Consider the following 15,084-nt stretch of genomic DNA (forward strand, 5'->3'; position numbering starts at 1 on the left):
TTATGTAATCAAAACAAGCACATAAAGCACACAAATGCTTCATAATTCATGAATGCCATGTTACTTGGCTGATATTATCTCATAGAACAAAACGTATAAGATTTCCTAAGCCTGTGTTAACCTCAGACCTTATTTTCAGCATTGATCAAAAAACGCCATTCTTTCTCCATTCATTTCCCCCCATGGGAATGGCTGAACAAACCAGAGGTAACTCATTTACATATTTTAGGACTGACTACAAGCTGGCAAGCTCTATTCCCCTGGCTATAATGGCATAGTAACTGCTCTCTCCTTCCTCCCCACTCTATTCTACTCTCAACACTAGCCCTGCAACCTCCACACCACAGCATAATTATAGCATAGTGCACACCTGAGATGATAAAATAAATATAGTCTGTTGAATTACTACTTGATACAATGATTTGTGGCTAAAAGATCAAAAAGCACTTTACTTTGTTACAGTAGCTGTCTATGTTACTTTGTTACAGTAGCTGTCTATGTTACTTTGTTACAGTAGCTGTCTATGTTACTTTGTTACAATAGCTGTCTATGTTTTTCTTGGACTGAACATTAGTGGGAAGGCTTTAGAAACTGATCATGGTACTATCATATCATTATTCTAATATTTGGGGGAAAATGTGCTTTTGGGGACATTGTAGACTTTCTTGCTTCCTCGAAGTTAGCTAATATGCAATTAGATTACACAATATCAATCGCAGCAAATCAACTGTTGCTTTTATTTCCCTATTTTGTGCCATTGGTTCCAATGAGTCCACAATGTCAACTAAAGCCCCCCAACTATCTCCAAATATTTCCCCATTGACCTTCATATAGATTTTCTTTTGGTTGTGACACCCCAATCTGTTGGCAATTTCGTAGAATTGCAACATCTAGTGGCAATGTAATTATGTTATAGGTAAAACACTACCATCTAGTGGAATAAACATGTAATGCATGTTGTGAATTATTGAGGTGGACTACTTGAATGTGGATGGTCCCCTAAACCTGTTTTCTGGTGACTTAATTAAAGGAGCTGCGACAGAAGTCAAGGGGGCTAATGTACAGTAATATTCCTACCTTTAGCTTTCCCTGAAGGCCCTCTGCCCGTGTCTGTGCTTCCTGCACCCTGACCTAGTTTTGGGGAAGTTCTCTGGATGGGCAGAGGCCAGCAGCTTGTGAGATCTGTTTCCTGAGATGCTTCCTGCTTTTCTGCGGAGTCATCTCATCTGTTCAAGACATTTCAAGCGTTGAGAAATTGCCACACATGCATAACATTTTTTCGGCCCGTGCAAACTACCTTGCAAAAGTTGGAGTCAGAATTGACATGTACGTGCAAATTATGTCATTGGTTGTAGCTATTAATGTCAGCATTCCGTGAGAATCAAATCTTCTCACGACAGCCACACGTCTATCTTCTTTGGCATAATTAAAAAAGAGAGAAAATAAATAAATATATATATATAAATATATAAATCAACTTTGGCATCGCCTCGTTGCCGGGCAACCCTGGGAGAGGGACTGTCTAATTGCAAAGCATGTTGGGTACCGTAGTCCTCTAACCCTGCTGCGCGCTGCAACTTCTTCGATACTCCACACATTCAGGTAGGATAATTTACTCGTTTCATTAAGTGTACTAGTGTATATTAGTTTAGAGACAAATTATTATAGTCAGTGTTGTCATGTTTGAGGATGTCGTTTTTTGGTGGGAAAAGGGCAAAAGGCAGACATTCTGCAGTCAACTTTGACAGAAATATGCTCATAGGCTAAACCAGGAAGTTGACTGAAAGAAAGCTAGCGTTACAAGTTCCAGATGTACCTGTGATTTAAATGTAGAATTCACAATTAAAAAGTTTGCTAAATAAAAAAACTATCTAAATGAACTGTTTTCTTTGCCAGGCTGCCTGCAACGGATCAGTATACATGGTGATGGAATTCCCCACAACGCCAGACCTAGGTAGAGGGTGTGTTCCCTTGTCCGTGCACATCGGTGTAGTTTGAAACACACACTGTCCCGCAATTTAACTACCAATCTGCTTGAATAACTTCTAAGATGAAGTAATGATTGTTCCAATCCTTCCTGACAGAAGACCCAGGCCCAGTGGGGCCTCCAGGGGGGCAGAAGCAGCCTGTGAAGTCCCACCTGCTGGCCTCCAGAGAGCTCCTGGTGGCCTCCCTGTATAACCTGGCCCCCCTGCTGGACAGGACCCTGGCATCCGGCCTGCTCTCCCAGGAGAACTACTTTGAGGTGGGGGCAGAGAGGACCCCTCAGGGCCGGGCACGCAGGCTGCTGGAGGTTGTCCAGGCTGAGATGGACGAGGCTGGGGCCAGAGGCTTCATGGAGTGCCTCGGGAGATGCAAGCAGCACTACCCGCGCCTCAGAGCCTGGCTCAGAACTGATGCAGGTATGGAAGGGCAAGTGTATGAACACATGACGAATGTGTATGAATATAGTTACCTAATTTCATCTTCCACAAGCAAACTTGAGTCTTAAGACGATATTTGATGTCTTTTGTTTCCCCCACAGATATTCAGCGTGGACCCACAGGTATGGTAATGCAGAGGACCTCTTTCTGAAAGGGTCAGACTGTTGGTATGCATAGGTGTTTTAATCATCTGGCATTGGTCATCTCCTATCTGATTCAGAGTTGTGTTGTATTGTTTGGCTTCCCCAGAGCGTCAGCTGCAGGCCCAGCTCAGAGTCCTGTGTGGCCGGTTGGGGTTCTCTGTCCTGCCAGTCTCCCTGGAGCTGTTCTCTAATGGCACACTAACTCAGTTTGAACTGGACCAGGTCCAGGCAGCGCCCACATCTTACCAGCAGACCCACCAGCTCCTGTCCGTCTGTCTGTCCAAGGGAGAGAGGGCCTGCTGTAGCTTCTACCAGGCACTGGGCAGCGAAGACCCACAGCTGGCCTCGGACATCAGTGGTGACTTGTTATTAACTTGTTATAACAAGTTTATTACTTTTTAATTCTGTCTCGTGTTTTGTGTCTGTATTTCAGTCAGTGGGCTGGTAGAGGCTCTGCCTGATATCTCTGGTCAGTGGTCATGAAGTTTATATCACCTCTGTGGCAGTGGAGGATCCTGGGGTGTGTAGTACTCCTGTGGAAGTGAAGGATGATGGGTTATGTAGTACTCACACAGCAGTTGAGACCAGACAGACTGATGGGAAAGGTCGGTCTCTCCCAGACACCCACATACTCTCGGGTAAAGGTCACACCAGTTAACTATCATTATAACACAAGCAGATCAGAAGCAGAAGATAGATTCAGATTGAAAATAGAATAAACAATTGACTGTGTCACCTCCCCCTCCTTCTCAGATGTGCTCCAGCAGGTGCTGTCCCTGCTGGCTGTGGCTCCAGGTGAGGGGGCCAGGCTGAATGTGTGTGAGCTGGGGGTGGCAGTGGGTCTGCCCAGGAGGACCGTCAGAGAGTGCCTGTTGGAGGAGGTTGAGGTGGGGGACATCGTTCAGCTCAGGGCCCTGGTCACCCTCTTCCTCAGTAAGACCCAGGATGCCTCTAGGCTGCTAAATAGGGTGGCAGAGTGCACAGCACAGCGTATGTCTCACTACTTACTTATTTGTCTATTTGTATCAGGTACTTCTCTATCTACCTATCAGTAACTGTTTTGTTGCTTTTAGGGGTGCTGCTCTCTGAGAGGGGATGTATGTTACTGAAGCTGCTGTCTGTGGCTGAGGCCTTTCTCCGCACTGGGGACCACCTGCAAGCTGGGGACCACCTCTGTACTGTGGACCACAACCTGCGAGCTGGGGACCATCTCCACACTGGGGACCACATAGACAAAGTGTGGAACATCTTTAGTTTGGTCCTGTGGGACAGCATGGCAGAGGCTCTGGAGGATCCTGGGGCTGCAGTGGAATCATTGTGGGATCCTAGGGATGCTGTCCGTCTGTTACGAGACAGTGAGAGAGTGGAGACAGAGCTTCTCCAGGAGTTGGAGGAATGCTGGGCAGACGGGGGAACTGAGAGCCTGTTACAGAGTGTTACAGTACTAGCTCAGTTGCTACGTGATCTCCACCCTCTTCAGGACAGTCTGCGCCTCTCCCCTCCTGAAGAGGGGGCTGTGTACCCCTGCCGCTCTCGCAGACTCCATAGAGTCACCCGTTTCCAGGGCCTGCCTGCACGGGTCATCCGCAAAGCACTGGGACACGGAGCTCCCTCTAAGCACCCAGTCCCAGCTGGTCTCCCCATCCAGTACAGAGATCTCTGCCTCTGCATCACACGTCTGCTGGACAGGGTGCACCCACAAGAAAGCACTACCTCCATAGATCTCTCCCAGGCTCCTATTGCTACCATCACCCAGCACATCTGCTCAACCCTGGCCCGGCCGGCGTTCGGCCCCCAGAGCTTTGATGCTGGGGTGAGACACAGGGTTCTGTCTGTGGTAAAGTATGACCCGGTCAGGTGGGGCCTGCTTAACTTACAGGAGCTGCATAAAGACACTCTGTTGGGTCTGGAGAGCTACCTGAAGCCAGGGGAGCATCACAGCTTCCAGCTTGTCCCAGAGAAAGTACGGATCTTCGGAGGGCCAGAGATACGCTGGGGAGAAAGGGTCAGGGGCCCAGTCGCCATCGACAACGGGATAGAGGAAGTCCTCCAATTTGTCACCTCCGAGCCAGCCTCCTTTCTTATCAGTGTTAGTTGCCGCGGCTATGACAGGGGCCAGTACTTTGAGGTACACGAGCCGCAGTGTGTGCGTGTGTCTGGACTGCAGGAGCAGGGGGTGGGCGAGGTGCAGGGTTTAGGGGGGACAGTGTTGGTTTTGGCAGTAGAGGGCGAGACAGTGTGGATGAGAGAGGAGAGGCAGGGGAGGGAGTGCGGGACAGAGCTGGAGCAGGTGTCTCAGAGACACTCCGCCACACTACAGGATGGGGGCTGCTGCTTCAGTGTCACGACCCCAGGGACACGTTGCCAGGTCAAGTTCATCTACAAGACAAGGAGGATCTCTGCTGTGGCCGAGAGGGACTGTGAAGTTTTCTAAAAACCCTATTCGCACAGGACTAGTATTATTATGGAACGTAGGTTATGTAATTATTGCCCCAGCATGTCTGTTTGACCCTATGGACGATTCGGACGGGATTAGTTTTACCCTATGGACGATTCGGACTGGATTAGTTTGACCCTATGGACGATTCGGACTGGATTAGTTTGACCCTATGGACGATTCGGACGGGATTAGTTTTACCCTATGGACGATTCGGACGGGATTAGTTTTACCCTATGGACGATTCGGACGGGATTAGTTTGACCCTATGGACGATTCGGACGGGATTAGTTTGACCCTATGGACGATTCGGACGGGATTAGTTTTACCCTATGGACGATTCGGACGGGATTAGTTTTACCCTATGGACGATTCGGACGGGATTAGTTTTACCCTATGGACGATTCGGACGGGATTAGTTTGACCCTATGGACGATTCGGACGGGATTAGTTTGACCATATGGACGATTCGGACGGGATTAGTTTGACCCTATGGACGATTCGGACGGGATTAGTTTTACCCTATGGACGATTCGGACGGGATTAGTTTTACCAAACTGCCCCTGTAAATGTTGTTTTTTTCTCATTCAAAATGTACCGTTATGACAGAGGCCTGGAGGCTCTACGATGGGCATGATGGTCTTCAGTTCAGAGAAAGTCATAATAATAATGCATATCACTAAGAACCATGAACTGTAACCTACGCAGACACTTAATTACCTGATGGATCTGGCAATTTATCTTTTCATTGGCACAATATCATCCACTTCATTTAAAAGAGAAGTATGTCTCTAGGAAAGTTGATTTGTGAAGAAAATAAAACGGTTAATTCAACTGTAGGCTACGTGCACTTTGTTTTACGCATCAATTTGTTCCTAAATTCTTACCCACACTGGGCGCAGTACCTGTTTAACTCAAAACACAAGGATGACGATTCACACGGGATTAGTATTATCAGAGGACCTGGGAGTTTTCTGAAAAACAGTAGGTTTTTAGGGGCTGGGATAACAACCTTCCTGCCAAGTAAAAATGACTGACATGGCAGATTCAGACAGGACTAAAATGACAGATGTGGTGATTTGAGCATGTGCACATAATTATATTACCTGAGTTCCCCCAGTAAAACTAATCGCATCCGAAATGGGCTGAAGTCTCACTTGGTGGGATTTAATACCAGAAGCAACAAGCTGGTATTCAGGCATAGATTATGGCACCCACATGATTGAAAAAGGTTCTTCAGCACCAGAACCAGAAAGCTGTCTTCACATGTACAGCATGATGAGGTGTGGCGGACTCCAATGTTATTAAATCCCAGCTATAGAGCGAGACATAGACATAGACCGTGTTCATTCTCTCACTCACAATCCTTGTTCAGTTACTTATCTATCAACCTACACAGCAGCATTATGTTTTCTATTTTTGTCCCAACAATGCACAGTACCTTAGCTGATATAGTTCAATCATAATGTAATTAAACATTTAAATAGAAACCTTGCACCCGACTTTTCCTACCAGCACCGACTTCGCTGATAACTGAGGAAATGTACTTAAGACTGTGATATGTGGTTGTCCCGCCTAGCTACAGTTGAAGTCGGATGTTTACATACACCTTAGCCAAATACATTTGAACTCCGTTTTTCACAATTCCTGATATTTAATCCTAGTAAAAAATTCCTGTTTTAGGTCAGTTAGGATCACCACCTTATTTTAAGAATGTGAAATGTCAGAATAATAGTAGAGAATGATTTATTTCAGCTTTTATTTCTTTCATCACATTCCCAGTGGGTCAGAACATATACTCAATTAATATTTGGTAGCATTTCCTTTAAATGGTTTAACTTGGGTCAAACGTTTCGGGTAGCCTTCAACAAGCTTCCCACAATAAGTCGGGTGAATTTTGGCCCAATTCTCCTGACAGAGCTGGTGTAACTGAGTCAGGTTTGTAGGCCTTGTTGCTCACACACACTTTTTCAGTTCTGCTCACACATTTTCTATAGGATTGAGGTCCGGGCTTTGATGGCCACTCCAATACCTTGATTTTGTTGTCCTTAAGCCATTTTGCCACAACTTTGGAAGTATGCTTGGGGTCATTGTGCATTTGAAAGACCCATTTGTGAGCAAACTTTAACTTCCTGACTGATGTTTTGAGATGTTGCTTCAATATATCAACATAATTTTCCTCCCTCATGATGCCTTCGATTTTGTGAAGTGCACCAGTCCCTCCTGCAGCAAAGCAACCCCACAACATAATGCTGCCACCCACATGCTTCACGGTTAGGATGGTGTTCTTCGACTTGCAAGCCTCCCCCTTTTTCCTCCAAACATAACGATGGTCATTATGGCCAAACAGTTCTATTTTTGTTTCATCAGACCAGAGGACATTTTTCCAAAAAGTGCGATCTTTGTCCCCATGTGCAGTTGCAAACCGTAGTCTGGCTTTTTTATGCCGATTTTGGAGCAGTGGCTTCTTCCTTGCTGAGTGGCCTTTCAGGTTATGTCGATATAGGACTCGTTTTACTGTGGATATACTTTTGTACCTGTTTCCTCCAGAATCTTCACAAGGTCCTTTGCTGTTGTTCTGGGATTGATTTCCACTTTTCGCACCAAAGTATGTTCATCTCTAGGAGACAGAATGCATCTCCTTCCTGAGCAGTATGACTGCTGCGTGGTCCCATGGTGTTTATACTTGCGTACTATTGTTTGTACAGATGAACATGGTACCTTCAGGCATTTGGAAATTGCTCCCAAGGATGAACCAGACTTGTGGTCTGTCTACAAAAAAAAAATCTGAGATCTTGGCTGATTTGTCCATGATGTCAAGCAAAGAGGCACTGAGTTTGAAGGTAGGCCTTGAAATACATCCACAGGTACACATACAAATGTTGTCAATTAGCCTATCAGAAGCTATCATTTTCTGGAATTTTCCAAGCTGTTTAAAAGGCACAGTCAACTTAGTGCATGTAAACTTCTGACCCACTGGAACTGTGATACGGTGAATTAAAAGTGAAATAATCTGTAAACAATTGTTGGGAAAATTAGTTGTGTCATGCACAAAGTAGATGTCCTAACCGACTTGCCAAAACTATAGTTTGTTCACAAGACATTTGTGGAGTGGTTGAAAAATTAGTTTTAATGACTCCAACCTAAGTGTATGTAAACTTTCGACTGTACCTTAAGATGAATACACTGACTTATTCTCTCTGGATAAGAGCATCTGTTAAATTACAAAAAACATAAATGTATTCATATACCAGTTATTTAAAAAGCCTTTCTATACAGTGCTATTAAACTATATTGAAACTGGCCTCAGGCAAAGTTGTGCTGTGTTATCGTGTGTATACAATGAGGTAGAAAATAATGTCTGCACCAGCAACACAACCACAGTTATCAAAAGTTTTAATTCACAACCATAATAAAATTGCATAGGTAAAAACAGGGTAAAGAAACAACATTTTAAGTCTAAAGTGACCTCTACTAAAAGTTACAAAAGTTGCAGGGAGTTTCTGTATTCAGTTCTTAACTTGTTCATCTTACATGTGTGGACAACGCAAACCAGCCTTCTCCTTTCAGCTTGTCCACCTGTACTGGACAAAAGGGAAAATTGTATGATCGTTCTTAAAAAAAATACTAAACATTCCACAAATAGGATGAACCAGTGTGTGTGTGTGTGTGTACCGGAGTCCTGCTGCCTCTGGACTGTCCTCCAAGGCTTTGTGGAGAGGCCCCACCAGCAGACCTGAAACACACAGGACCGCCTCAGTCAAGATGACCATCATTCCCCTGACCTCTGACCCCTTCATCCACATCACCTGCCGAGTCGGTTAGAATGAAATGTCCTAGTCACAGATCTAAAGTCAGTGTTGTATTGTCCCATTTACGGTTCTCTCTAAATGTACAGTCCTCCCTAATGAATACAGTTCTTATTTCAGACTCACCGTCTACTACCTCCGCTGCCCAGGGGGGAGGGGTCCTGTTCAGGCAGCAGCATGGATGACTCTGGGCTCAGGCCTGCTGCTGAGAGGGAGAAAGTAGTAATGAATACTGTGTGGAGATGGTTACAGCACACACCTCTTGTCTCACACACACAGCTGCCTGACCTGACAGTGGAGGTATGGGGGAGACTGAGGGGGAAACTCTGGCTGAGGAGGAGCTCTGTCTCTGTTGTTCTATAAGCTCCAGCAGTCTGCTCCTGGCTGCTGCACTCTGCCTGTTGAGCTCTAGGAGACGCTGTTCCACACTGCTCTCACAGCCTGGGCCCTCACGAACCACAGACTGTAGGAGACACAGAGAAACAGCAGGTACTTCACCTGTCATTCATGCAAAACTTGATTGAAGACACCAGTATGTTCAGCTCATGGAATGTTTATCATGCCGTACTGTACAGTACTCAAGAGACCTGAAATCTGGACAGTGAGTGTTCTGTTAGATGTGACCTCACCTGCTGTGTTTGCTGCTCTCCACCACAGGACCATGTCCCCCTCTCTCTCCCTGCCTCACGCTGCGGTGTTGTTCTGCCTGTACTGCTGGGAACGAAGCCTCTCTTCTCCATGCCCTGTTGGGGAGTCAGTCTCCCTGTGCTGCTGGAGACAGACCCCCTGCCTGAACTCTGACCTTCACAAATCTCTGACCCGGAGGGAGGAGTAGCGGGGTGGAACTGCCCCAGCTGATTCCGTATGAGGGCGTTCTGACGGGTCAGCTCGGCAATCTGAGACAGCATGGCACCCTGGGACGGATCGCAGAGGAGAGGGAGGGGGTCTGGGGTGGCGGCTGGAGGGGGTGTAGGGGCAGGGCGGGGCAGGCTGAAGAGAGAGGGGGCAAAGCTGAAGGTCTGGAGGTCGTCACAGGAGCCCCGGGTCACAGGGAGAGAGGGAACGTGGTGAAGAGCCAGGGAATTAACAGCTGGGGAGAAGAGCAACATGACAGAATGAAAACATGAAGAAAGAGAGCAGAGTAGAACCAAATAGACAACCCAGAAAGAGGAAGAGAGAGACCTGTTACCTGAAGTGTGACCGTGTGGCCGATTGTCTCTCTGACGTGGTGGAGAGAGCAGCACAGCAGGGTTGAGAGTGAGACCGGTCTGATTCTGTTCATAGGAGGGTACAGGAGTGTCTGCATCATAGGACGGTTCCCACTCACTGCCTGCATAGGGACACAAGTCTTTACCAATACTCATAACACGTTGAGGAAAAGTATAGTGAACCATGTGTGTGTGTGTGTACTGACCTGTAGCTATGCTGCCAGTCTCTTGGGGCTCATAGTCCCAGTCTCCTCCTAGTACCCCCAATCCCCCCAGAACCAGCACCACTGTGTCCAGCCTCTGTTCCAGATCACACGCTCGCTGCTGCAAACCTGCCTGGAGGGAAATCACTATTAGAGACCTCTTCATCGCACATAATGATATGAAGAAACATGAATTAGCCTTGGAAGCCATTCTTAAGGTAGAAGTGATGTAGAGAGATACTGTGTGTGATGTCTATTCTGACCTGCAGGGCGGCACTCTCCTCTCTCAGGGTCAGGGTCTCTGCGGTGAGGGCGTCTATCATCCCTCTCTGCTCCTTCACCTCCACCTCCAGCCTCCTCCTCTCCTTTCCCTCCCTCTGAGCCTCCTCCTCTCTCTGACCCACAGGGGACAAAGTTATCATTTATACTGGCAGAACAGAACATAGACACAGAGAACCAGTCGAATAGTCGTTAGGCATACCTGTCTGAGTAGTCTAGCCAGGCGGCCCAGTGTAGACACCAGAGCCACAGAGAAGCCTGTGAGGCCATGTGTGCTGTGCTTTGGCCCCGTCGTCCCCTCTCCTTCCCCTGCTTCTGAGGCTCTGGGAGGCTCCTCTAGCCCTAGGCCATCCAGCTCTGTCTCCACCTGACCCAGCAAGCCCTGCAGCATCCCCAGGCTAGACTGGTTCCCACTCAGAGAGCTTAGGGTAGAGCCATCCAGACCTGACTCAGTACTGCGCCCCCTACTGGCTTTCAAGGACCGGCTCTTCCTGCCTGCATAGAAACAGACACATAGGAGAAACATGTTAACATATGCCTCTATGAACCAATTACTGCACTACTATGCATTAATGTGCACTAATTCAGTCAACTTTAAAGAATAGTACCTGATGAATTGACTGTTGTTGTGATGCACTATGAGTCGTACCTGAGCGGGTGAGAGGAGGGTATGGGTTCAGGACCTGAGTGACCAGGGTGAAATGCTCCCCAGGTTCAGGCTGGGGTTGGGGCTGTCTGGACCACAACCGCTGGACTTTTACTGTGGCATTCAGAGCTGGAGAGAGAGGAGGAACGAGAATGAGGGTGTGAGAGAGAGAGAAAATAGAGAGTAAGAGTTGATGTATAATACATCACATTATCCATCCTTTTTCCCAGTTAAACAATCTGTCCTCTTACCTGCTTGTACTTGGGTTCCCCCTGAGGCACTGGGAGTCTGAGGGGGGCTGTCTCCTCCTGCCCCCTGGAGGTTGGAGTTACACTGGAGTCTTTGCTGCTTCCCTCTAGTACAAGGCTTGGCTTTCACTTTCCGGGTAGACACCTTGTAACTGACAACAGAAAAGGATGTGAGCTGTTGAAAAGTGTCTTACGCATTTAACTCAACCCCTCTGAATCAGAGAGGTGTGGGGGGCTGCTGTCTGGCAAATAATCATTTGTAATGGGTGCGTGTGGTCATTGGTAAGTGTTTGGCAGAATGTCAGCGTTGTTACCTGGTATCCATGTTGGAGTTGAAATTGACAGAGGCAGAATGGCCAGTTTCTTCATCACTATGGTCTTCAACAGAGTCCTCCAGCTCATTCAGAGCCTGAAATAAAAAATACATATGTTAAGAAATGGAAAAAGACACAAACACAAAGAGAAAGAGAACAGTACCTGTGGGTCCATCATGGACTGGCTGAGGAGGGAGAGCTGTGTTGGGGCCTCTGGTTTCTGCAGGACAGGCAGGTCTGAGTCAGAGCCACAGTCTGGAGCCATGGTAACACTGGGGAACCCTGAGAAAAATAAAGAATACAAAATCACTCACAACAACACTTTAGAGCTTCTGTTAACCGGTCAGTTATAACCAGCTTTAAGACAATAAAAACATTGACCGGGAGAAAAATAAAAATCCCATTGTGAAATAATGCCTATTAGGCTAACTGATGGAAATACCAGTCGATGTAAATACGTTTGACCGGTCTAAAGGTGCACGTGTATACTCGTTAGGCATGTTATTTATTAGAGTGCAGACAGCAGGAGAGCTTCTGCTACAGCATCTCAAACAGCTGTTTCGTTGCTGCTAGACTGAAACCTGCCTTTATAGGCACAATCAGTGCGCAACAATTCTAAATGCAATTGTGTGTTAAAAAGTTTTGATGGCCACAATTAAAAATAACTAGTATTTGTATTCATCAACTGGTAATTGGAGCGCGCTTTGGCTTCATCCGTGCATCACACACCACTTTGCAATGAAATGGAGGCCGTGTGCATTTTGAAAACAGACCTAATTTTTTGAATCCTGAACGTTTTGCTACATATGAGGTATGTCTAACCTTGCTTCAAAGCAGCCTGGCCAAAATCAGACCACGTCCATAGAGGCATTTATTGTATTAAAACTTCCATATGCCATTGAAACCAGTAGACTATTTCTCTCATGTTCTATTGGTTTTCAAATCAAGTTTATTTTTTACATTGTCCAGTAGCCAAAGGCACAATCCTAGTCATATTATCAACCCATGTTAGTTGTTGCATCTTTAGATCTCCCCTCTTTCTACATTTCTAATGGATATTTACATCTCCGTCACATGAAACGTCTCGCATGTGTGGTGTGCTTTTGACAACGGCGTTTTCCTGCTAATTGCATCATGGAACGAACATTTGTGAAAAGTCTCCTGCGCATTGCTTATAATGTGAAGAAATAATAGTTTGTCAACATTTTAAGCGAAACGTTCTGATCTGTTGCATCAGACTCATTGCTTTTTAAAGTTTTGTTATGTAGTCTATGCCTACTGGTTGAATTTGGGATCCATCATCCCACAACTGTCCCAGAGTGTTTGGAACAGGCTCTCTTTCTTGAAAAGCTGACCAATAGAATAGGTCAACGTTTCTACTATGGGGCATAGTAGATTGACCAAGGCTTGTGATTTTGCTGTTCATTACTCATCTTGTTGGCTGAGGAAAAGTAAATGTGGACACTTATTCTAAAATATTCAAAGTGCGCATTGGAATTTGGTAAGGATGCATGTAGTTCCATCATCGAGTTGCATGTTAATATGAATTACCATAATCTAAATGTGCTTTCAGTTATTCGGAGCAACGCGGGTGGACGCCCTAATCAAGTTATGGGTCTGGTAAATTTCTCAAATGTCCGGTGCCACAACAGAAACCCTGTAAGATGCATAGAGAACATTCAAACACAGACATACAATAACCAACACATGATCAAAACACATTGAAAAGCCATTCATTAATCCATTGCAGGATAAGAGCTGTATCATACCGGTCTGCCTGCGAGGCGCGTCGCCAAACAAGTCTTTGACCACAGCCATAGCTCTGTCTGACCGGGCCAGAACGTCCTGCAGTTGAAACTGATCTGAGAACACCTACAGCACAATGAGATAACAAGTCTTCAGTGTGAAGACGAAGGTTTAATCTGCAGTTATCTAATATAAACAACATTCAACAAACATCTGTGGGGAATCAAGGGGATGTAAGTGATCACCGAGTTGCGAGCTGACTTGAGTTTGCAATTTCAAAGTAGTTTCATGTCAAATTAGATTTACGTGAGATACCCCTATGATCTACGCATGAGGTCTGTTTGTACTCCTCACCTCTCTGATGATGTTGAGGCTGGCGCGGTCTAGCGGAGCTGGGCTACCAGGGAGGTCCTTCTTCCTCCTGTGTCTCAGAGCTCTCTCTCTCAGCTCCCACTGGGCCACCACTCGGTTCTGGGACCGGTGCATCTCATGACGACGATTCTGAAGAGGAAGAGAGATGAGTAGGCATACTGACCTAGGATAACTAACAACATGAGAGAAAACAACAACATGTCTCTCTTACCAGCTCCTCCGGTGAAGCCTTGTGTACAGAGAGGTCATGGACGGTGCTCTGAAATTAGCAGAAGATGGTAGTCATCATAATTGCATAAATGTATCTCTTCATTCTCCCCTGCTGGCAAAGTTGATTCCATGACAGGGACAGCAACTACTAGCACACTCACCACCCACTCTCTCTTCGGGGCATTGGCCTTCTTGGGACGCACAGCAGGTCGTTTTCCTTGACCGTGCTGTAAGCGGCCCACCCTCGTAAACGACATCTGGGAAGAAAACGATAACTAGCTAGAAAATGTCTGATTAGCTGGCTAACGTTAGCCTACCTAGCTATGTTGTTTGCCAGGAGTTGTTTCAATGAAAGTCATACGCAAGCTACTCTTAAACTAGGTAGTTGGTAGCTTGCTGGCAAACTAGGTTATTAACTGTAGCAAAGTGTTTAGTTAGTTTGCTGTATTCATTGTTTTATTTCCGTTGTGGAGTGGCGCTGTGTTCAACAGTTGTTGCGCGCTTCTGGGTGAAATGTGTAAGCTCCTAGTTACCAATCAAACGACACCACAGATAGAACAATGACACAGATATTTCACTGATTGTATAAATGTGAAGCATCCGCTTCAAGTTTCCACTCACTACCAAATATGGTAGTGAAAGGAAGCCCACTATGGCATTTTTGCCGACATTCTGCAAATGTTCTCATCGATTAAATATTTGATCTCAATACAGTTTTCTGTTCCCAAAACTACAATCTGGTATGAACATAGTGGACTAAGTTTAGTAGAATTTGCCCTTTGCAAACTTTTTACAACATCGCGTTGTTTAGAAGGTGCTCAAAGGCGAATTGAGTTATTGCACACGGGTTCTTAACAAAGTAGGCGTTCCCTAACGGAAATATGCAGATATCCTAGAACAACCCAATAGGATCTCGCTAGTTCGTGCTTGGCTCTGCCCACTTCCTTGCTCGTTTGCCACTATGACTCACTTGTTCCCCATTGTAAACGACTGGCTGTTATCTATCTTGGTTAAGTTATAAAACATCTTTGAGGAGCTCTTTGGCA

General features: G+C 46.0%; 2 protein-coding genes across 7 annotated transcripts; one reads left to right on the forward strand and one right to left on the reverse strand.

Annotated features, from left to right (window-relative positions):
- Window positions 1-1,499: 1,499 nt before the first annotated feature.
- On the forward strand, window positions 1,500-5,837 carry LOC123991303. Of its 5 annotated transcripts, none has more exons than XM_046292765.1 (8): window positions 1,500-1,602; window positions 1,897-1,954; window positions 2,088-2,402; window positions 2,525-2,545; window positions 2,673-2,924; window positions 3,073-3,204; window positions 3,320-3,556; window positions 3,640-5,837. In XM_046292765.1, exons 2-8 carry the CDS (start codon window positions 1,921-1,923, stop codon window positions 4,998-5,000), a joined length of 2,352 nt encoding a protein of 783 aa, XP_046148721.1. In that variant the 5' UTR covers window positions 1,500-1,602; window positions 1,897-1,920; the 3' UTR covers window positions 5,001-5,837. The 5 variants fall into 5 exon arrangements, with proteins under 5 accessions (XP_046148721.1, XP_046148720.1, XP_046148722.1 ...); XM_046292764.1 differs by having other exon boundaries at window positions 1,502-1,602; window positions 2,085-2,402; XM_046292766.1 differs by having other exon boundaries at window positions 1,502-1,602; window positions 2,085-2,402; window positions 3,320-3,499.
- A 2,545-nt stretch (window positions 5,838-8,382) lies between these two features.
- On the reverse strand, window positions 8,383-14,590 carry spice1 (spindle and centriole associated protein 1). Of its 2 annotated transcripts, none has more exons than XM_046290833.1 (17): window positions 14,200-14,590; window positions 14,040-14,087; window positions 13,811-13,957; window positions 13,480-13,582; window positions 11,874-11,992; window positions 11,711-11,805; window positions 11,400-11,548; window positions 11,152-11,277; window positions 10,705-10,997; window positions 10,487-10,618; window positions 10,227-10,356; window positions 10,002-10,142; window positions 9,442-9,902; window positions 9,101-9,275; window positions 8,939-9,014; window positions 8,679-8,739; window positions 8,383-8,582 (listed from the first exon to the last, which is right to left on the reverse strand). In XM_046290833.1, the coding sequence occupies exons 1-17, from the start codon at window positions 14,293-14,295 to the stop codon at window positions 8,529-8,531; spliced, it is 2,406 nt and encodes an 801-aa protein (XP_046146789.1). In that variant the 5' UTR covers window positions 14,296-14,590; the 3' UTR covers window positions 8,383-8,528. The 2 variants fall into 2 exon arrangements, with proteins under 2 accessions (XP_046146789.1, XP_046146788.1); XM_046290832.1 differs by having other exon boundaries at window positions 8,939-9,017.
- Window positions 14,591-15,084: the final 494 nt, after the last annotated feature.

Source organism: Oncorhynchus gorbuscha, linkage group LG12 (assembly GCF_021184085.1).
Source record: "Oncorhynchus gorbuscha isolate QuinsamMale2020 ecotype Even-year linkage group LG12, OgorEven_v1.0, whole genome shotgun sequence".
Lineage (NCBI taxonomy): Eukaryota > Metazoa > Chordata > Actinopteri > Salmoniformes > Salmonidae > Oncorhynchus > Oncorhynchus gorbuscha.

Bases quoted from the DNA above. Each gene is read 5' to 3' on its own strand.
- LOC123991303 (XM_046292764.1), top strand. From the start codon at position 1,921: ATGGTGATGGAATTCCCCACAACGCCAGACCTAG. The intron at 2,925-3,072 runs GTGACTTGTTAT...CCTCTGTGGCAG, and splicing joins GCTGGCCTCGGACATCAGTG to TGGAGGATCCTGGGGTGTGT. The intron at 3,205-3,319 runs GTAAAGGTCACA...CCTCCTTCTCAG, and splicing joins AGACACCCACATACTCTCGG to ATGTGCTCCAGCAGGTGCTG.
- spice1 (XM_046290832.1), bottom strand. From the start codon at position 14,295: ATGTCGTTTACGAGGGTGGGCCGCTTACAGCACGGTCAAGGAAAACGA. The intron at 13,583-13,810 runs GTGAGGAGTACA...ATTGTGCTGTAG, and splicing joins GCCTCAACATCATCAGAGAG to GTGTTCTCAGATCAGTTTCA. The intron at 10,143-10,226 runs GTCAGTACACAC...GTCCCTATGCAG, and splicing joins GACTGGCAGCATAGCTACAG to GCAGTGAGTGGGAACCGTCC.